At 38.2% G+C, this 23,704-nt stretch overlaps 2 protein-coding genes across 3 annotated transcripts in view; one reads left to right on the plus strand and one right to left on the minus strand.

The window, feature by feature from the left end:
- The first annotated feature begins 881 nt into the window (after window positions 1-881).
- TRMT61B (tRNA methyltransferase 61B) lies at window positions 882-22,631 on the plus strand. The gene is made up of 7 exons (XM_066378618.1): window positions 882-1,594; window positions 3,645-3,747; window positions 7,158-7,348; window positions 15,649-15,740; window positions 16,165-16,364; window positions 17,633-17,710; window positions 17,793-22,631. Exons 1-7 carry the CDS (start codon window positions 917-919, stop codon window positions 17,834-17,836), a joined length of 1,386 nt encoding a protein of 461 aa, XP_066234715.1. The 5' UTR covers window positions 882-916; the 3' UTR covers window positions 17,837-22,631.
- The window catches only part of SPDYA (speedy/RINGO cell cycle regulator family member A), a 36,582-nt gene continuing 30,978 nt past the window's right edge, over window positions 18,101-23,704 (minus strand). The window contains exon 6 of one of the 2 annotated variants that reach the window (XM_066378616.1): window positions 18,101-18,189. In XM_066378616.1, coding sequence (XP_066234713.1) covers window positions 18,101-18,189 — 89 coding nt within the window. Of the gene's footprint in view, window positions 18,193-23,704 lie in introns of both variants that reach the window. The other variant, XM_066378617.1, reaches the window with a different exon arrangement.

Consider the following 23,704-nt stretch of genomic DNA (forward strand, 5'->3'; position numbering starts at 1 on the left):
ACCCGGAGCTCGCCAGCTTGAGCGCGGGCTCATCTGGTGTGAGCAAAAAAAGCTCACCAGCTTGGACCCAAGGTCGCTGACTCGAGCAAGGGGTTACTCGGTCTGCTGAAGGCCCACGGTCAAGGCACATATGAGAAAGCAATCAATGAACAACTAAGGTGTTGCAATGAAAAACTGATGATTGATGCTTCTCATCTCTTTCTGTTCCTGTCTGTCTGTCCCTGTCTATCCCTTTCTCTGACTCTCGCTCTGTCTCTGAAATAAATAAAAATTAAAAAAAAACACGTTATGTTAAATAAGCACAAAATAAATACTATCACTGTAATCTCTGGACTGGGGGCGAGCATCCAGTGGTCAGAGTGGGATCAAAAGGGACTTGGTAGGGCTGGGGGGAATGTCGTGGTCAGGTGGGAAAGCAGCTCAAGTCAGCGGGTAACCCGTCTAACCACCATCTGTCAAACGCAGCTCCGGGCCAGTTCTACTTATACATCTTGGGAGTGACCTAGAGAAAGAAGTTCCTGTTCTGATTACTACACAGGCTAACCCTGGTACAGGGCTCAATTCACACAACGCTTTCACAGGCTTTGCCTCTCTTAATCCTCCTCGGGCGAGGCTGGTGGAGACTTGTCAACGGTCAATTGTTCAGTCGGTCCATATTCCAAAGAAGAAAATGTACCCTAGGTGGGTTCCGGACACATCCCTGGGACAGTTACCGAGCAGGGGTTTCGTGCCTCCGCGGACCCACTGACCCGGATCCAGCGTTTCTCCGCTTCCGGACGCAGGCGCAGTTACCGAGCTCTTTTCCGGCAGAAACTCCCCAGCTCCCAAACGGCTGCGTCCGTGCGTCAGACAGCGAGAGGCGGGGCCTCGCCCGGACTTACGTCTCTTGCTTGCGACGGCGCCTGCGCGAGTCAGCATGCTACTAGCAGGCTGCCGTGTTCCGGTCTTGCTACGGTTACGGCATCTCAGGAAGTTGCCGTTCCTGCGCAGCCTTAGACGAGATCCCTTCGGGAGAGCGGGACCACTGTGTTGTAAGCCCTCGCAAAGAGACACACGAGATGGAGAGGGACAGTACAAGGCGGCACCGAAGAAAGTCCCTGGCGCAGAGTCGCCTCCACCATCTGTCCCTCCGAGCGTCGGGGACATTGGGATCAGATGTCTTTCGTCACTGGAAAGCCTCAGACTGCCGACGCCTCGAGAGGAGTCACCCCCTCGAGAGAGCGAGGACTCGAGTGGAGACCAGGAACAGTCCGATCTTACACATCGGGGATCCGGGGCTCCTTCACTGGCCGCCCTGGTCGAGGAACTTAACGTCTCTTCCTGGTCAACTTCCAGAGCGGAGCCCTTTCGGGCTGGGGAGCTGATTTTAGCTGAGACTGGGAAGAGAGAAACACAATTTAAAAAATTATTTAGGTTGAGCAACGCCGGACTCTTAAATAGTAGTTGGGGGGCCGTCCCGTTCAGCGATATCGTGGGGAAGTTCCCTGGCCAGATACTAAGGAGCTCCTCTGGTAAGCACTTCATGCTGAAGAGGCCGGCATTGGAAGACTATGTATTACTGATGAAAAGAGGTCCTGCCATAACATATCCAAAGGTAACGCGATGCGAGTTAGGTGCATATTGGTTCCAGGAAGAGCAAAACAGATGTGAAACTACAGATTTGATTCACATACTTAAAGCGCATCACAAACGTTTCAGATTTTAAATCAATGGATATGACTTTTACATTAATTTTAGGAGGAAACAGCCAGATTTTTTTTTTTAATTAAATTGACTTTACAGAGAAAGAGAGAGAGTCCGATTTGTTGTTCCACTTCATGCATTCATTGGTTGACTCCTGAATGTGCCCTGACCTGGGATCAACCTACAATCATGGTTAGTTGGGATGCTGCTTTCTAACTAACTAAGCTACCGTACTGTGTAGAAACAGCCAGATTTTAATTTTGATTTGAGAGTTTCGATTTTTTTATCTGTAAACTGAAGAGACTATCTACTTATTGTAATATAGAGAGTTATGGGGACCCAGTAGGCACATAGTAAGTACTAATGTTTGTTTCTCATAACTCTTTAAATTTTTTATTTATTGATTTTAGAGAGAGGGAAGAAGAGAGAGAGAAACATCAATTTGTTCCACTTATTTATGCATTCATCAGTTGATTCTTGTATATTCCCTGACCCAGGATGGAACTTCCAACATGGGTGTATAGGAACCATGAGCCAGGGATGTTCTTTATAACTCTTTAAGTTTGCAAGTTCCGCACTCAGCATGTTGAACTCTTTTGGGAACATTTTTTAAGTATCATTATGGTGACTTAAAAATATATATATTTAGCCTGACCAGGCTGTGGCGCAGTGGATAGAGTGTCAGACTAGGATGTGGAGGACCCAGATTCGAGACCCGAGGTCGCCAGCTTGAGTGCGGGCTCACCTGGTTTGAGCGAGGCTCACCAGCTTGAGCCCAAGGTCACTGGCTCGAGCAAGGGGTCACTCGGTCTGCTGGAGCCGCCGGCCCCCCCCTCCCGCCCCCGTCAAGGCACATATGAGAAATCAATCAATGAACAACTAAGGAGCCGCAACGAAGAATTGATGTTTCTCATCTCTCTCCCTTCCTGTCTGTCTGTCCCTATCTGTCTCTCTCTCTCTCTCTCTCTGTCTCTGCCACAAATAAATAAATAAATAAAGATTGATTGATTGTATTTTAGAGAGAGTGGAAGGGAGAGAAAGAGAGACAGAAACATCAGTCTGTTTATATGCCCAGACCCTGGATTGAACCCGCATGCAAACTTAGTGTATCAAATGATGCTCTAACCAACCGAACTCTCTGACCTGGGCCATTATAGTTATATTTTAATCATATTTAATTTAAGAAGGAATGTTACTAGAGGTATATGTTATCAACAGTGGATATAGTCCTACGGTTTCCCTTTTTTTTATTCTGATCAAATAAGATAGTGTATGAAAGCAGTTTGCATACGGTAAAGTTTCAATAATAATAGCTATTATCCATGATATTCTTGTTAACAAAGCCATTCTTCAATTATAGCATTTAGTAGTTAGGTCTTCCTGTCTTCCTAATTCTAAATAACTGTTATTTCATGCAGACATTATGTAATAATTTCTTATCTGATCATCCTGCCTCTTAAATTTTCTCTGTTCTAGTACATTCTGTATTCCCCTCAGGTTAATTTTCATAAAAAGCTATTTATATTACCTTGGTGCCATGTCCCAGTTACTTAACCAGGTCAAATTCGAATGCTTTAGCCTGCCTGGCACTTAAGTCCCTCCTTACCTCTTCTCCTGAGATGGGAAAATTGTGTTTACCTCTGTTTTATTCAAAGCTTTTTCTACCTTGTGATTGTTTCCTTAAATTTGCCACTGTGTCTTTAAAATAGGACAGTTATTGAATTCTCTTTTTTCTGAGTTCCTATGGTGCTTATTGTCTATTATTTCAATATTATACTGCTTTATTTGCTAATTGATTTCCAAATCTCATATTTTATTAAGTAAAATTTAAACTCTTGTTGTCAGGCCAGGTTTTAATTGTTTTTCTTTCACTTTTTTCTTCTCCAAGTCCAACACAGTTTTTGTTAAGAATACTGTAGGTGCTCTGCATGTATTTATTGGTTCCTGTGTTTAAATCATAGGATATAAATATGATGCTGTTGATGATGAATATTCACCCAGGTGATACTGTTTTGGAAGCTGGCTCAGGCTCTGGTGGAATGAGCTTATTTTTGTCCAGAGCAGGTAAGAGATTGGGATAAACAGGCTGAATTTAGATAACAAAGAAAACATTCAATCTGTCCATAACAAAGTTAAATAGATAAAGATGTTTTAGAAAATAGTCACATAACCTTGGGATATAGAGAATTCTCTTTGAAATCAAATATAAGCAACTAAAGTTCCTTTCCACTTTGTACATTTTTCTAATCTCTTTCTAACCTTATATTTTCTATGCTTTCTCTTGCTTTCTTCATGATTTTTAATGCTTTTACCTTTAAAAAATATTAAACTTTTTATTGGAGCATAACATAGCTACAGAAAAGTGCACAAATCAAAGTGTATATCTCAATGGATTTTTATATAGTGGTCTTCCTCATGTAGTTATTAACTAGGCCAAAATAAGGAATATTAATGCAGCACAGAAATCCCCCCATGTCCCCTCCAGTCCTTATCCTACCCAGTGGTAACCATTATTCTGACTTTTGTCATTATTGATAAATTTTGCCTGTTTTAAACCTTATGGAAAAGAATCACACAGTATGTACTCTTTTGAGTCTGGCTACTTTCATTCAACATTCTGTTTATGAAGTCAGCCTTTGTGTCTTCTAGTACCTTATTTTCCCATGTATAAGACGCTCCAATGTTTTGGCCCGAAATTTGGAAAAAAAATGTATTATATAAAGTTATTGAACTCAAGTTTTATTCATCATAAATTTCATACAACTCCTCATCACTGTCAAAACTCCCCTCCATTAGTTTGTCCTCATCTATGCCTGATGACGAATCACTGTCTTCAACAATGAGCGCAAAAACAAGCATGAAAAAGTGGGAAATGCAAGTAAAAAAATCTACAACCCCTGTATTAAACGCACCCAGTTTTTAGACCCCAAATTTTTCGAAAAATGGTATGTCTTATACATGGGGGAGTATGGTAGTTCTTTCATTCTATTTGCTTTATAGTTACTCCATATTATAAATTAATCACAGTTTATCCATTCCATTCTTGATGGGCATTTGAAATGAATATTATGAATAGTACTGCTCTGAACATACTTATACTTGTCTTTTGGTGCATATATGTACATATTTTTATTAATAATAGTGCCAGATATGTTCTCAGTGTGAGAGAGAAGGAGGAGGGCTGTCATACTAGTACGAGTAAAGAAGTATCATTGGTATTATAAATAAATTAATCATCATACTAAGTTAAAACTAGTTCATGAAGAATTTCCCTGTCTTTAAGAAAATCTGTACAAATTATCAGTTGGTAAAAGTACTGTCTGAAGGGAACACCTGATCAAAAAAGAGATATATGGTAAATATAAATACCTGTTCATGTTCCCACCACTAATTTTGGGTTACTGTTGTCCTAGTTATTTTTCCCTATGACCACTTAATTTCTCTGAGTGTCAGGTTGCTTTCTGGCTGCAACCCTGACAGGAAAAGTGACAGGAAGGGAAAGTGTTTCTCTTCCTCGACTAATAATAGAGTCCTGAACAGTGACAGAACTCTCTCTGGGCAGTTTTATTAAATCACTTATATTGTTCTTTATTTATGCATTCTTTTTTTTCTTTTATTTAGAAATCAAATTTAATGGGGTGACATTGATCAGTAAGAGTACATAGGTTTCAGGTGAACATCTCCGTGGCATTTGAACTGTTGAGTGCGTTGTGTTCCCATCACCCAAAGTCAACTCATTTTCTGTCTCCATATATTTGTAAAACACCCCCCTCCCTTTTTTTAAGAGAGAGCGACAAACAGGGACAGACAGAAAGGAAGAGAGATGAGAAGCATCAACTCAGTGGCAGCATCTTAGTTGTTCATTGATTGCTTTTTCATATGTGTCTTTACTGGGGTCTGCAGCTGAGTCAGTGACCCCTTGTCCAAGCTAGCAGCTTTTGGACTCAAGCCAATGACCTCAGGATTTTGAACCTGGGTCCTCAGCATCCTAGGCTGATGCTCTATCCACTGCACCACTGCCTGGTCAGGCTGTCACCCTCACCTTACTTTTTTAAACTAATCAACTTCTAGAGCATTTGTAGGTGTGTATGGGTTAGTTTTATAGATTACTGGTAGAATATGCTACATTAAACTTAAACCTTTGTTCTCTGACCTAATGCCATTACATACAAACAGAATCCAGCTTATACCAGTCAGGAAATTCATTCCTTCTGTTTGAATCTTTCCTATGCATAATTAAAGGTAGTCATTTCTTCACAATCCATGACAGATTCCTAAAATGCATTTGACAAAGTGAATTTATAAAAATTTGTGCCACAAGAGGAATGCACATATTTCTAATATCTATAGTACTGGCAGAGGGACATGGCACAAATAATTGTAAAATATGAGTGATCAAAAAATTATTGCTATTTACCTTTGGGATGGATTTTTTTTTTCCATAATTTTATTTTCCAATTGTTTGTCTTATGCTACTATTAACATTAATTTTTATCCCTTGAGAATATGACTTGCAGCTGGATTTACATTTCAAAAACATCTTGGAATTTAAACTTTTCATTAGTAAACTACAGACTGATTAATCTGGGACAGTCTCCAAATGATAGCAAATCACCTCAGATAGAGGTGGGTGGAAAATTAATCGCCTTGTTAAAATGCAGTAGTCTTCTGTGAAACAGTAGTATTACTTTGCTAAACAATTTGAAAGTTCTTCAGGCACTCACAAAAATACAAATATCTAAAAAATATGAAAGGCCTAACCTCATGCATAACAAAAGAAATACAAATTAAAGCTATAATGATAAACTAGATTTAGTTTTTGGATGGACACAGATAAAATGTTTGAGAGAGAGCATGGAGAAATTGGCACTAATACATTGTTGGTAGAGTATAAATTGGTATCGTTCTTATGAAGGACAATTTGGTAATAATCTTTAAAATAAAAAATTCACATACCCCTTGAGCTAGCAATTTCATGTTTAAGACTTTATTTTATGGATATATTGATATTGGCTCATGTGTACAAAAACTTGGGCATAATAATTTTCATTGCAATATTGTTTGTAATAGCTTCAGACTAAGTGTTTATCAGTAGGTGATTGCTTAAATAAACCATGGCATGGCCATACAACAGAATATAATAGCTGGTAAAAAGAATGTAGTAGATTGTTAATCATTGAAACAGCACTTGTAAATAAAATGTACAGGACATAATACATCACAATGCGTGTGAAAACAAAGAAAAGTACTTGTACACTTGTATAGGCACCAACTATCTTGAGAAGGGTAAATAACTTGTAATATGGTTAACTGAAAAGGGAGATTGATTGGGCATCTGGGATGGGATGGAGACTTTTGTAACTGAAACATTTGAATTATTTTTTCACATCCTTAAAATATTTTTTCACAATAAATTTTTATATTTTTTATGAACTGATTAATACTATGAAATATCATAAATTATTTTTTTTAAGTTGGATCACAAGGACAAGTCATAAGTTTTGAAATACGAAAAGACCACCATGAATTGGCTAAGAAGAATTACAAACAGTGGTGTGATTCATGGAATATTAGTCATGTAGAAAAGTGGCCAAACAATGTGGATTTTATTCATAAAGATATTTCAGGAGCAACTGAAGACATAAAATCTTTAACATTTGATGCGGTAAGTTTTTAGAGTGGTTCTTATGATATTATCTAATACTGAGTATAAAAAAAACAAAGGATCACACTTGTATGGGATCCTTGTTTTGGGATCTTGTTTTGTACGGAAGAGGGTCCTCATTATTTGCCCCATTTCTGTATCTGGCATGGGAGATACCTTTTCCTTCAATGTCATGGTGGGATTTAGAGCAGAGAGACTGAACCAGTTGCCAAAGTTGTTAATAAATATGGGGTAGTGACCAAGGAGGAGGAGTTGAGAATCATAAACTTTAGCATTTCTAGGATAAATTGGAAAAAGCATTGAGCATACTGAGCCCAGCACCTGACCCCATGTGAGACTGGGGGAATAAATAGCCTCCATTTGGGAGGAAACAGGCAAGAAGCATCTTCAGACAGTTAAAGTCAGGATGTAGAGGAGTGTTGATTAATGATGTTGAGGACAGAGGCAGTTACCATGAACAAAGTTCCAGCAAGTGGAGAGGAGGAATTTGTGAAAAAGAGGAGCAGTGGTAGGCTGAGTGAGGGGAGAAGCTGAATTGTATGAAGATAAAAGGTTAGATGAGGCCTGGCCTGTGGTGGCTCAGTGGAAATAGCATTGACCTGGAAGACTGAGGTTCCCAGTTCGAAACCCTGGGTTTGCCTGGTCAAGGCACATATGGGAGATGATGCTTCCTGCTCCTTCCCCCATTCTCTCTCTCTCTCTCTCTCTCTCTCTCTCTCTCACCCTCTCTCAAAATAAATAAATAAAAATATTTAAAAAAAAAAAGTTAGATGACCAGAGAATGACATTTTAAGCTGTGACCATTGAGGATGGAGATGTGGGATTAGAGGTATTAGTTGGCTTCAAAGTTTCAGAATTCTAGTATAAATTGCTTTATCCTTGATAATGCCATTATCAACTCACAGCTTGACACTATGGACTGAGATGTAGGTAAAGAGTCTTCTCTGCTTTTTTTAATTGGCTGTTGGAAGGTTGGGTTATTTTAGGACAGGGGTCAGGAACCTTTTTGGCTGAGAGAGCCATGAACGCCACATATTTTAAAATGTAATTCCATGAGAGCCATACAACGACCCATGTACATTACACATTATCCAATAAAAATTTGGTGTTGTCCCGAAGGACAGCTGTGATTGGCTCCAGCCACCCGCAACCATGAACATGAGCAGTAGGAAATGAATGGATTGTAATACATGAGAATGTTTTATATTTTCAACATTTTTTTTTTAAAAGATTTGTCTGCAAGCCAGATGCAGCCATCAAAAGAGCCACATCTGGTTCACGAGTCATAGATTCCCAATCCCTATTTTAGGGCCTTTATAAGGGAACCTAGGTGAGAAATGAAGTAAAGTTCAAAGAGGAAAGTAATAATTTTTATCTAAAATTCTGTAGGTGAACCAGATAAAATTCTGGTTCTTTATCTAAAGCCTGTAGTTTTAGTGGCACAGCTCTCTAGGACAAAGACCACAGTTCTTTTTCTTATCCTTGTTTGGCTTGCATATTACAGCTTAAGGATAAAAAAAAAAAAAAAAAAAAAAGGAATTGATTTACCTTGACCATCCATAGGAATGTCACAGAGACCTGGGAGGTTAATTGGTCATCAGAATTTTGCTTGATGAGCATGAAGCACAACAGGGTTTTAACATCCTTGAAGCTTTGTAGACACCTGCTGAACTATCCCTGACCTAAAGGAAAGAATACTCCTCACTAGAGCTTTTCAGTTGACTCTCTCTTGAATAATAGTGCCAGATGAATACTATGAGAGAATATAAGAGTAGAAGAGCTGTCAGCTGCTGGGAAGAACTTATATACTATTAGGGGCAAAGAATTATAGTTGGTGTTCACAAATGAATCATAATACAGAACTATTAAGTTAAAGCTAGATCCTGAGGAATTTTCCTTTCATTAAGAAAGCCTATTAATTGTCAGTTGGTACTTGAAAGTAGTACTTGACCAAAAATTAAGAGGTGTAGATTAAACATAAAAGTCATATTCCCATCACTTGAACTTCCTGGGCCGTCACACTTGCAATCCATTCATCTCTAGGTTAATGTAGTTCTGGTACTGTCATTCTCCTGCTGAAAAACCAATTAGGAACTTTTTATTCACAGTCTTATAGCACCCCTCAGAATCTAATCTCAGCCTTCCTTTCTTCCCTATCTCGGTAAATCAATAAAAAATGTGTTAAACCACAAAGACAAAGAGCAGAAAAAGAGAAAATGGCTAATAAAAGGTTTTTAACAGATTTTAACAAATATTGGAAACACCTGACCATCAGAAGAGGAATGGACACACTGGAATACTAACAATAGTATTATTTAACATAGTGAAGTAACTGTACTATATCTACATCAATTTCAAAGACATGGTGTTTAGTGAAAAAAGCATTATAAATATGTAGGGAATGGCCACATGTATATAAAATTTTAAACTAAGAAAAACATGTATTTATAGTTACATACACATGTATAAGTATAACGTTATTTGGGAACATTACCAACTTTGGGAAAATGATTATCTCTGAGGAGAGAAAAGGAGAGGTAGAAGAGGGGAAGAGTTTTGGAGTCTATTCAACCTGGTTCTCAGGCTCATAATAGCCAATATGACCTTGGGTAAGTTACTTAATCTTTGTCTGCTTCAGTCACCTTATTTATTTATTTATTTATTTATTTGTATTTTTCTGAAGCTGGAAATGGGGAGAGACAGTCAGACAGACTCCTGCATGCGCCTGACCGGGATCCACCCGGCACACCCACCAGGGGTGACGCTCTGCCCACCAGGGGGTGATGCTCTGCCCCTCCGGGGCGTCGCTGTGCCGCAACCAGAGCCACTCCAGCGCCTGGGGCAGAGGCCAAGGAGCCATCCCCAGCGCCCGGGCCATCTTTGCTCCAATGGAGCCTTGGCTGCGGGAGGGGAAGAGAGAGACAGAGAGGAAGGGGGGGGGTGGAGAAGCAAATGGGCGCTTCTCCTATGTGCCCTGGCCGGGAATCGAAGCTGGGTCCCCCGCACGCCAGGCCGATGCTCTACCACTGAGCCAACCGGCCAGGGCCAGTCACCTTATTTATTAAACAGAAATAATACTAATTATATTAGTACCTATTTCATACAGTTGTTGAGGACTCAATGAGATAATTCATGTAAAGTATGTAGAACAGTATCTAGTATACATTAAACATTAAAATAAATATTAGTGCCTGACCACTGGTGGCACAGTGGATAGAGCATCGGCCTAGGATGCTGAGGTCCTAGGTTTGAAACACCGAGGTTGCTGGCTTTAGCACAGGCTCGTCAACTTGAGTGCAGGATCACCAGCTTGAGCCCAACATCACTGGCTTGAGCAAGGGGTCGCTGGCTTGGCTGGAGACCTCCGGTCAAGGCATATATGAGAAGCAATTGATGAACAACTAAAGTGCCACAACTATGAGTTGATAACTTATCTCTATCCCTTTCTGTCTCTCTCTTGAAAGTAAATGAATAGATAAATAAATATTAGCTATGATCTTCATTTTTTCTCAACTGTTTAAATTCTACTTTAACTTTAAAGCAGGGGTCCCCAAACTATGGCCCGCGGGCCGCATGCGGCCCCCTGAGGCCATTTATCCGGCCCCTGCTGCACTTCCGGAAGGGGCACCTCTTTCATTGGTGGTCAGTGAGAGGAGCACATTGACCATCCCATTAGCCAAAAGCAGGCCCATAGTTCCCACTGAAATACTGGTCAGTTTGTTGATTTAAATTTACTTGTTCTTGCCTGACCTGTGGTGGCGCAGTGGATAAGGCGTCGACCTGGAAATGCTGAGGTCGTTGGTTCGAAACCCTGGGCTTACCTGGTCAAGGCACATATGGGAGTTGATGCTTCCTGCTCCTCCCCCCCTTCTCTCTATCTCTCTCTCCTCTCTCTCTCTCCCTCTCTCTCTCCTTTCTAAAATGAATAAATAAAATAAAAATAAAAAAATTTAAAAAAATAAATAAATAAATTTACTTGTTCTTTATTTTAAATATTGTATTCCCGTTTTGTTTTTTTACTTTAAAATAAGATATGTGCAGTGTGCAGAGGGATTTGTTCATAGTTTTTTTTATAGTCCGGCCCTCCAACGGTCTGAGGGACAGTGAACTGGCCCCCTGTGTAAAAGTTTGGGGACCCCTGCTTTAAAGCTTAATAATGGTCATTTCCTCCATGGACTATATACCTTAATCATCTAGTTGGAGGTTATCATCTTCTGAATTACTGAACCACCTTGTTTCTTAATTCAACAAGCATTTATTAAAGACTTATGTGTCATGCACTATGCCAAGAAATAAAGTAAATTATATATTCAAACTAACTTTCACTCTAGAAGATAGACATAGTAACAATTATTAGAAAGACTCAGATGCATGAAACACCATGGCTGTAGAATTGGGTATAATGAGGTGATGCTGCAGATGCAGTCACAAGGGATTAAAAATGAATGTGTTTATATATATCAAGTTAGGGTCTGTGGACATTATCTTGTAGATAACAGGAAACTACTGATGAGTTTTGAATCAGTAGTTAGGTAGTAGAATGTTAGATTCTTGATTTAAAATAATTCTGGTGGAAGAATGGCAGATGTGAGCCTATACAGAAAGCTATTATAATGTTTCAACAAGGTATGAGGTCCTGAACTAAGGCATTAACAGTAGATGACTTGGAGAAATACTTAAGAGGTAGATCTGTGGGACTGGATCATTTTAATTCAAACAGAAGCGTAAAACTCCACAGATTCTCAAAGGAGAACTCAAGGTTAAGAAAATGACTCCAAGTTTCTGGTTTGAATTACTGGATGAATAGTTAACAGCTGAGAACAGAACATTCAAGGATGGTAGATTTCTTGGGTATCTGAATTTTGGTCTTTGTCAATAATAGAGTAGAACTATAGTCAGAGAAACCTACTTATGTTCATCATGTTACTCTGACTCAGTCACTGAGATCTTTACTTGGATATCTAATAGAAAACTTAAACTCATGTCAAAACCTGAATTCTTGATTATTTCTCCCCAAGCTTGCTCCTCCCATAGTCTTCATCATTTTCCTTATTAGTAAATGACACCTCCATTCTTTCACTGGTTTAAGCTAAAAACATTGGATTCATTCTGGCTCCTGTGTTTCTCTCATCTCACAGCCAATCCTATATTTGGCTCTTATACTTTCAAGATTTATATCACTTCTCATCATATCTAGTGCTGTTAACTATTACAAACCATCATTATCTTTTCTTGCCCTCTGTCTTTTCTACATACAGTTTTAAAAAGTAAGTCATAATGTACTTGATGCCACTAAAATTTACAAATTTTGTTATATTTTACCATGGAAAAACTTTTTAAAAAGGCAGATTATATCATTCTTAAAACTCTCCAGTGTTTTTTTCTCTTCTCGAGTATAGCTAAAGCTCATAAGATTCTACATAATCTGTCCCTTTCCCACTCACACCACACCCCCACCGCTTCAGAACTCATCTCCTCATGGTCAATTAATATTTGACAAAGGAGGCAAGAATATACGATGGAGTGCCCTGGCCAGATAGTTCGGTTGGTTAGAGCATCATCCCGAAGTGCAAAGGTTGCTGGTTCCATCCCCAATCAGGGCAAGTACAAAAATAGATTGATGTTCTAGTCTCTCTCACTCTCTCCCTCTCTCACTAAAATCAATAAATGCAGGAGAATCTCAGATGTCTATCAGAGGAATATTTTTGATTTGTCTCCTCAGCCTAGTGAAATACAGGAAAAATTAAAAATTGGGACTACATCAAACTAGAAAGCTTTTTCACAGCAAAAGACACCATTAACAAAATAAAAAGACAACCCACTGTATGGGAGAACATATTCACCAATACATCTAAGGGGTTAATAACCAAAATTTATAAAGAACTTATAAAACTCAATACTAGAAGACAATCCAATTTAAAAAATGGGCAAAGGGCCTGAAGAGACTCTCCAAAGAGGACATACAGATGGCCAATAGGCATATGAAAAAATGTCACTAATCAGAGAAATGCAAATTAAAGCCACAATGACATATCAGCTCACACCTGCCAGATGGCTTTCATTAATAGTAAATCAACAAACAAGTGCTAGCAAGGGTGTGGAGAAAAGGGAACCCCCCTGCACTGCTGGTGGGAATGCAGACTGGTGCAGCCACTGTGGAAAACAATACAGAATTTTCTCAAAAAGTTAAAAATAGTACTGCCTTATGAACCAGCTATCCCACTTCTAGGAATATATCCTGAAATTCTGAAAACACTAATTCAGAAGAAGATAAGCACTCCCATGTTCACACTACAAAGATCTAGAAACAGCCCAAGTGTCCATCAGTGGATGGATAAAAAAAAAAGCTGTGCCTGACCTGTGGTGGCGCAGTGGATAAAGCGTCGACCTGGAAATGCTGAGGTCGCTGGTTCGAAACCCTGGGCTTGCCTGGTCAAGGCACATATGGGAGTTGATGCTTCCAGCTCCTCCCCCCCTTCTCTCTCTCTGTCTCTCCTCTCCCTCTCCTCTAAAATGAATAAATAAATTTTAAAAAAGATTCTAAAAAAAAATAGTGTTAGAGAAAAATAAAAAGCTGTGATACATTTACACAAGGGAATATTATGCAGCCATAAAAAGGAAGAAAAATCTTACCTTTTGCAACAGCATGGATGGAGCTGGAGATTATTATGCTAAGTGAAATAAGCCAGGCAGGGAAAGACAAATACCATATGATCTCACTTATATGTGAAATCTAGTGAACACAATATATTGAGGAACAGAGGCAGGGTCAGGGAACAGATGGACAGCTGTCAGAGGGAAAGGGGAAGAGGGGACTGGATCAAAGAAGGTGAAGGGACTAACCAAAAACATATACATAACATATATACAGACAACAGTGTAGCAATAGCCAGAGTGTAAAGGGGGAAGTAATGGGAGTGGAAAGAGATGTTGCTTGGGGCAGGGGACATGATAAGGGGTGTAGATGGTGTTATATTGAGTGGGACACTTGAAATCACAATAAGTTTAAATAAATAAAAAACTCATTTCTTACCATTTCCCCATCTCTGCAACCACAGCGGTCTTCTGAGACTCACAAGTATCATACAACTTCAGAGCATTTGTATTTTCTGGTCTCCAAAGCACTTTCCCCTTAAATTTCCACAGAGTAAACTTAATCATTTTCTTCAAGTCTCTTCGGTGACCAGCCTACATATAAAATAGCACTTTCTTTCCCTGCCCTGTCACTCTAATCCTTATATTCTGTTTTATATTTCTATAGGTCTTCATGTCACTCACCGTCTGACATATGTTTATTGGATATTTAATGTCTGTCTCTTGGTTAGAATTTAAGTTCCCATGAAACAAAATAGTATGTCAGCTCCTGGTATATCCTTACCACTTGGCACATGGAAGGTGCTCAAAAAGAGTTGGTGAATAAATAATGATGTTTCTTGACTCAGTACTATTTTTTTAAAAAACAATAGGATAACATAATTTAGTAAATATATTGATATGCCAACTACTCTAAGCTGTCTGGAATTATCTTTCAATTAATAGTTGTTTTATTTTCTATTTCGTATTTGTTTTCTTTTTGGAAAATTTTACTCACTGTTTTTATTTGACATAATCTTTTGTTAGTACAGCCTTATATTCTACAATTGAATGAAGAATAAAGAAATAAAGGGCATGCTGTCCCTCCCAGAAGCATGACCGAGCCTTTCCTTTCCCTTTTTTCTCCCCTACCAAGGTGGTTACCTTTCTTTGCCTCTCTCTCTCTCTTAAACTCCAAGGGCCCTTCTTTTGCTTCTGTAACTTGTTTACTGAGTCTACACAGCCCAGCTCACTCACTTCTACTACTTCTGTAACTTTTTAAATAAACTTTCTCATAAAAAAAATAATAAGGGGCATGATTCTTACATTTCAGAATCTCTAAATATTTGGAACTTTTCTTTTGGATATAAAAAATATTTGAGATGTAAATTCTATTGCCAAAAGCTCAGTTAAAACATTGAAACGTGTGTGTGTGTGTGTGTGTGTATATGTATAATATATAGCTAGAGAAAGATTCCTGGATTACTGGTATTGCCCAGTGCAAGACATGCCATTAAAATTTTTATGTAGTCTAGTATTCAAGTACTGTGACAAACTGTATAATAATAAATCTTTCAGGGAGCAGTAAAATCACAGTAGTACTATATTCTAAAAAATGAAATACTTTCAGGCATTTGCTTTCCAAAAGTGTATCATTTTACCATGATAAAGAAAACCTATGTTTTGTTTAAACAGAACTCAGTCTGATTCTCTTTTTTCCCCCACAGGTAGCTTTGGATATGTTGAATCCTCAAGTTGCTTTGCCCGTTTTATACCCGAATCTTAAACATGGTGGCATATGTGCTGTATATCTAGCAAAGTGAGTGATGTGGCTATTACTTGTGATTTTAAACATGTCCATTTTGTAACTGAGTTAGATATATACATCATCTTGTAAAACTTAGGAAAACAACACATGTCCCAAATCATTTATATTGCTGTTTAAATCATCGTTACATAAATTGGAATATAAGATGCATATTTTTTCTGGCAATTTAGAAGAAAAGTTTTAAAAGTGTATTGTGAACAATAATGTTGAATTATGTTCTCTATATTTTTTACTTAGTATTCTGTGAAATTGCTTATTATGTGCCCTAACTCACATTTTTACTTTCCCCCCTTCATTTAACAATGGCATTTATATATATATATATATATATATATATATATATATGGATAAGATGTATAGTAAACTTAAAGTTGTTTTATTCGAAATTTAAAGTACATTTTTACTTTTCTGAAAGCATCACACAGGTTATTGAACTTTTAGATGGAATTCGCGTCTCTGAACTAACTCTGTCATGTGAAAAGATAAGCGAAGTCATTGTCAGAGATTGGTTGGTTTGCCTTGCAAAACAGAAAAATGGAATTTTAGCTCGAAAAGTAGAACCTGAAATCAATGTTGATTTACAATTACATTCTCAAAAGAAAAATAGAATTGAAGGTGAGATTTTTCAAGAGGATGACCATGGTGAGGTTGTTTTATTTTATGCATGTGTTTGCCATAATAAGTGGAGAATGGGTTCCTGAGTATATTGACCAATACATTATAAAAAATATTTCTCAAGTGATATATTTTTGTATCTAAATTGAAATGTAGTATTTATGCTATTAACTTAAAATCTGTAAGGGAAAGAATAATGACTTTGCATGCCTTTTATGTAAAGCTCTGGTACCTTTGAAGAACTTAACCTTCTTATAGTATTCATATTTTACTTGTGACAAGAAGATTGGCTTGTGAAATATATATATATATACATACATACACACACACACACACACACACACACACACTAAAATTTTTTTTAATTTAAATCACTGATTATTACTGAAGGGAAAATTTTTTTTTTTTAACAGAGACAGAGAGAGAGTCAGAGAGAGGGATAGATAGGGACAGACAGACAGGAAGGGAGAGAGATGAGAAGCATCAATCATTAGTTTTTTGTTGCGACACCTTAGTTCATTGATTGCTTTCTCATATGTGTCTTGACTGTGGGGCTGCAGCAGACCAAGTAACCCCTTGCTTGAGCCAGTGACCTTGGGTCCAAGCTGATGAGTTTTGCTCAAACCAGATGAGCCCACACTTAAGCTGGTGCTCTATCCACTGCGCCACCGCCTGGTCAGGCTGAAGGGAAATAATTTCATAGGACCTGCTATGAAAATAACTAACATTGGCTATTTATGCTGCTAGAATTCTCTAAATTTAGGTTCTTTTTGTATATACACATTATTTAGGCCATGAACAAGTTTTCAGATATCCCCTGATTTATGATATGGTTCTATCTATTTAGTTATAAAAACCAGATTTAAGTTTATCATGTAATCCTTGACAAATTGTTTCTGTAAGATAACTGTCATAGAAGTTCTAAAAAAAATGCTAAAAAAACAGTGAAAGAAAAATTTCGAGTGCCTGACCTGTGGTGGAGCAGTGGATAAAGCGTTGACCTGGAATGCTGAGATTGCTGGTTCAAAACCCTGTGCTTGCCTGGTCCAGGCACATACGAGAAGTAACTACAAGCTGATGCATCCTGCTCTGCCCCCATTCATTGCCTTTTTCTCTCTCTCTCTCCTCTCTCTATAATCAATAAATATTTTTTAAAAAGAAAAACTTACAGTAAAGGGACATTAATTTGTATTTTGACAGTTTGAAATATTTGAACAAGTTACAACATATTTTATGTAGCTTACAATATATATTTTGTTCTTTAACAGAAGAATCACATTCTGATTTTCCATATGGATCATTTCCTTACATTGCTAGACCTATACACTGGCAAACAGGTCATACAGGTGAGTATGTTTTCAGGCAATATTAAGTGGTGTTTTCTTTTTAATTATTATAATAACCTTACTTTTTCTTCCCTTAAATTAGCTTTTCTTGTCAAGTTGAGGAAGTACAAACTACAGTTTAACTGAGAACCTCAGATAACAACAACTGATTTGAAGACAGAAAAGTATCAAAATAGAACTTTATATTGCAAATCATTACTTACATAGATTGGTATTTTTAACCATTACTATCATTTGTATAACTTTTACATATAATTTTAAAACATAACAAAAGATAAAGACAAATGTGTAACATTTCAAAACTGCTTAAATGTCCCATTTTGACACTTGTCTTGTAATTAGTTTGGCATATTGTAGTTAATGATTTCAGGTTGGTTTAGTTAAGCCATCTCATTCTTCACTTCCCGTAAACCACTCCATAGACTTGTCTTTCTTCATGTAATTAGTTTTCTTTTCTTTGTTTGGTTGATGGTCATTAGCTACTGAAATAAAATATGCATTTTATGATAAATTTTATGTATCTGTATTTTAAATATGTATATATTTTAATGGCTTGTATTTTAAATTACAAAGTAGTCTGGGTTATAGTAAATAATGGGGGAAACTGATAAGAATGATATAATCACCTTAAACTTGTAACAAAATATGTAACAATTTCTTGCATCACTTTTATCCTTCACAGAATCATTTTAACCAGCTTGAAATAACATCAGAATTCTTCTGTTATTACCTAAATCAAGTGCTTAAAGAAATATACTTTATAAATATGGATTAATTAGGACAAAGCCTTATTATTCATAAGCACCAGTTATTTAGCATTAACCATGTGTCCTTGCCTGACCAGGAGGTGGTGCAGTGGATGGAGCGTCGGACTGGGATATCGAGGACCCAGGTTCGAGACCCTGAGGTCGCCAGCTTGAGTGTGGGCTCATCTGGTTTGAGCAAAAGCTCACCAGCCTGGACCCATGGTCGCTGGCTCGAGCAAGGGGTTACTTGGTCTGCTGAAGGCCAATGGTCAAGGCACATATGAGAAAGCAATCAATGAATAACTAAGGTGTCGCAATGTGCAACAAAAAACTAATGATTGCTGCTTTTCACCTCTCCGTTCCTGTCTGTCTGTCCCTGTCTGTCCCTCTCTCTGACTCTCTCTGTCTCTGTAAAAAAAAATAATAATAATAATAAAAAAATTAACCATGTGTCCTTACATTGTTTTAATTACTTTATAGTTTATTCATTTAGTATGTGTAGCTCATTTTTTTTTTTTTTTGTATTTTTCCGAAGCCAGAAATGGGGAGGCAGTCAGACAGACTCCCGCATGCGCCCGACCGGGATCCACCCGGCACGCCCACCAGGGGGCGATGCTCTGCCCATCTGGGGCATAGCTCTGTTGCAACCAGAGCCTAGAATCTAGCACCTGAGGCAGAGGCCACAGAGCCATCCTCAGCGCCCAGGCAAACTTTGCTCCAATGGAGCCTCGGCTGCACCCTGCCGAGAGAGAGAGAGACGGAGAGGAAGGAGAGAGGGAGGGGTGGAGAAGCAGATGGGCGCTTCTCCTGTGTGCCCTGGCCGGGAATCGAACCGGGACTCCTGCACGCCAGGCCGACGCTCTACCACTGAGCCAACCGGCCAGGGCCTGTGTAGCTCATTTTTAAGGTTACCCATCTTTTACAGACAGACAAAGGTTTAGAGTGGTTAGGTTGTTTAAACAGATATTTTAAAGTAGTCATTCTTGGGAGGATAAATGCTATTCCTGGATTTATCCCTTGTGCTAGAACTATATAGTTAAAATTATATATATTTTTTAAATAACATTTCACATAGTTTTAACTATGTGGAGAATGTTAACCTAAAATCTCTGCCTTTATAGCCTTTATAGAACTAATTATTAAGCACATAAATATAAAACAAATTGTTATATATGCTCCAAAGAAGTATAGGGTACTGTAATAGGAGTTTTGCTCTGGTTAAGTAATTACCTGTGAAGTGACAACTGAACTGAGACCTGAATTAACTACAGCAGAGAAAATGAGAAAAAAAAAAAAAAGGCCAGTGATACTGGGGTTGAGTGAAAGGGACTGGAAAGATAGGTAGGGTCAGGCCATACAGGACCTTGTAGACCTGTGAAGGAGTTTGTCTATCCTAAGAATGGGGTGCCATTGAAGGATTTAATGAAGGGATAACATACTTAGATCTGTGTTTTGAAAAATACCACTCTGGCTGCATTTGGAGGACTAATTGAATTGTAAGTAGAGTAGTTGGGTATTATATTTCTGTATTATGATAATATTCTAAGTGTATGATTCTGAGTATATTATGATAATATATGAGTGTAAATATTCTGAACATTCATATAATAATAATGGCTTTATAGTTTTCATAACATTTCCAGATATATAGAAGCTCTAGCATACATTTTTAAATTCCATCATGAATACTCACTTTTTTGTACTTCTATTTAACTGGCAGTGCAATTCTGTCCTTCATTTATTGTTCTGAGTGCAGGCCTTAATTGTACTACTTGGAGAAGGTGCTGGCTTAAGAGTCAAGAAAAGTTGTGCCTTCACTCCCATTTCATATTAAATAGTTTCTGTTCAGTACACTGTGCTCAGTAGAGGCTGAGTTGAGTAAGACCTAAGTGTCCATTCTAATTTTAAGTTGAGTTGAAAACCAAACTACATATGCAAATAAACAATTTATTTATACAGTTACTCAAAGTCCAACTTAAGCCCTTTCTCCATCTCTTGAACACTTGACCATGTTTACAGTCTGGCTTATAGGACATATACCTTCTTCTAAAGTTAGCTTTCTGTGTTCGTGTCTGGCTCTCATTTACCATACTGTGAGCTCCTAGATATTTGTGAATGACATACAACTGTCTTCCCAGTGCCTTCCAGAGGCCCTGTCTTTTCTATCCATTAAATGGTCAATAAAAGTTTGTTGATGGTTTGGTTTGTTTTGGTTTTTCTACAGAGACAGAGAGAGAGGGATAGACAGGAACGGAGAGAGATGAGAAGCATCAATCATTAGTTTTTCGTTGTGACACCTAGTTGTTCATTGATTACTTTCTCATATGTACCTTGACTGCAGGCCTTCAGCAGACCGAGTAACCCCTTGCTCGAGCCAGTGACCTTGGGTCCAAGCTGGTGAGCTTTGCTCAAACCAGATGAGCCCGCGCTCAAGCTGGCAACCTCGGGGTCTCGAACCTGGGTCCTCCGCATCCCAGTCCGACGCTCTATCCACTGCACCACCACCTGGTCAGGCAGTTTGCTGATGGTTTTAGGCCTACAATGCATCATGTATTGTTTCATCTGTTGCCTTGGCTGTTGCAGAGGAAATTTTAAGTGTTCAGCTTTTGGACTGTGGAAGACTTTATGTTTGAACTTTATACTTCAGAGGCAATAGGGAACTTCTGAAGGTTCCATGGTTGTGTAAAAGATAATTATGTTGTGTAAAAGATAATTAGCCTGTTAGTGGTATCTATGAGTATTTAAAAGAAGGAAAAAACTGTTAAATCCAAAAGTTCATAGTAACACACAGTATATACAACTATAAGATGATTGGTAGTAATAAACAATTAAATGGGCAGATGGAAAAAAAATTGTGATGGAAGAACCAGATAAGCTGGTAATTTATTGGATATAGTGAGAGAGAAGCTATATATTTTTAAACTTATATCCCCTATTCAGAAGCCCTTTCCCTTCTCTGGGTAAAACTGGACTCAGTCAATGGCTAGCTCATATACTTCCTCTGAAAAGCCTTTACCAAGTCTCTCACCCCACAGAATTAGTTCTGGAAACTTGTGGTCCTAAATATTGATAATATAATTAACATTGCCCTTATCACATAATTTATAAGCCTGGTTATGCCTTCATTAGGTGTAAGGATTTTAAACCTGGATGACTAGAATAGTGGTGACAAAAATAAGATCAGAGAAGGATTTATTTTTGAGGAAAAATTATTTGGTTTTAGATTATATAACCGTATGTCCCGTGCCTGCCTTCGGAACCCAGGACTAAGGTTTGGTAATTGCTTTGTTCCCTTGGCTTTAGTTTAAAAGCTGAGGAGTCCTTAAGTAATACATAATAATATATGTCCATGTTTCAGATAGACTACCCTAGGTGCCATAGCCTTAAGACAGCATAAGGTAAAGAGAATGTACAGTGAACTCTTGAACAATGTGGGGGTTAGGGGCACCAACCCCCCACATGGTTAAAAAAATCTGTGTATTACTTTTGATTTCCCAAAAACTTAACTACAGTTGTCTCTTTGTATCTGTAGGTTTTGCACCCTTAATTCAACTGTGGATTTAAGTCTTTTCAGTCTGGGGTTGGGAATCGGTGGATGCAGAGGGCCAACTGTACTAATTGTCTACTGTTGACTGGAAACCTTACCAATAAAGCCAATTAACACATTTTATATATTATAATGTATTATATACTGCATTATTAAAGTAAGCTAAAGGAAAGAAAATGTTTATGAAAAGCATAAGGAAAATACACTTACTGTATTTGTTCAAAGAAAAAGCCATATATAAATGGACCTGTGCAATTCAAACCTGTGTTGGTTAAGTGTCAACTATAATAGTTTAGTTAGTATAAAAATGGGCAGTGTATTCAGATAGAACTGGGTTCCCATCTTGCTGTTTTAGTTGTTGATGTGTTTACCTTGTAACTGTGACTTTTCTGAGTTTGCTTCCTCATCAGGAAAGTGAGTGTCATAATGCCCCTTAAAGATTTGGCGGGGGGGGGGGGGGCAGATCAGGTGTTAAATGAGACTACCTTTATAAAATGCCTAGTACATGATTGGGATTGGGATGTATCTAAATTTGTAAAGAATGCCTCATCTATACCCCACCAGCCTTGTCAAAATGAAAAATATTTTGTTCTTAAGACGTGTCATAAACATGTTTATGTAAAACTTGGTTTTTGAACATTTTGCTTTGAGGAAATAATTTTAAAGGTAGGAAAATATATTTTACCTGAAAAGTGAGAAGTTGCTTGTGTTTGAAATAAAGATGGAAGCATTGGTAACCATCTATTGCTAAGTTTTAGCATAAAAGCCTGGAGCAGAGCACCAGTTCTTTGTGTCTCTCCTAGAGAATGCTGAATTGAATTTTCTGCAACTGCATATTGTTAGGTGATTCTAACCACCTTCATGTGGATGGGAGGAAGAAAATATTGCTAGCAGAGGTCACTGTGGAGAATCAGCAGCTGCTGAGGCAGTGAGAGGCTTAACACTGCTGCTGATAATACTGTGTCACCCTTAAATCAACCTCCCCTCTCTGTCCTCCCTTCAAATAGCTCCCTCCCCCCAAATAGCTCACCCCCTCATAAAGCCTATTGAGGGAAAATGAATGTAAATGTTTAAGTATATGATCAATCATTTTTCTTTGTATTGCATACCCTCTGTCATCTTAAAACAAAGAGTCTTACATTTCTTACTGAGTTAATACTCTGACTAAAAGAGCTGACGAGTAAATACCCTTCCTGTGTATCCTAACCCAGTGCTTCAGGGCTTTCATCAGGTGAAAGCACAGCTCCATTACAACTCCCCGAAAGGCAAGTGCCACACTTTTCACCCACAATCCCTATAAGACCTGTTTTCTACCCACTAAAGCAAGCCGACTGGCAGAACCCTATTCTCTGGGTGCACTCTGATTTCCTGTTGAGATATCAAAGGCTAAAATACAGTGTTACTACTCTTGATTGCTATAGGACCTCATTTGAATAAAATATGCTTCTCTTCTACTTTCTGTAAATATCTGTTCAAATTGTGGTTGTGATTTTCTCCCAATTTACTTCATATAACCTTTCATCAGGGACTTGGTTTTTAATACTTTTACCGCTTCCTTGGTTGTAAGTAGTCTGCAGAAGACTTGTGTGGCAAGTTATTTTTACCACAAGTCAGGATTTCATCAAAGGGGGCAAGAAAGCGTAATTGTTAGGAATTCAATCTCTAGTCTAGAGTCAGACCTGGATTCAAATGTCGCTCCAC

Source organism: Saccopteryx leptura, chromosome 3, assembly GCF_036850995.1.
Source record: "Saccopteryx leptura isolate mSacLep1 chromosome 3, mSacLep1_pri_phased_curated, whole genome shotgun sequence".
NCBI classification, from domain to species: domain Eukaryota; kingdom Metazoa; phylum Chordata; class Mammalia; order Chiroptera; family Emballonuridae; genus Saccopteryx; species Saccopteryx leptura.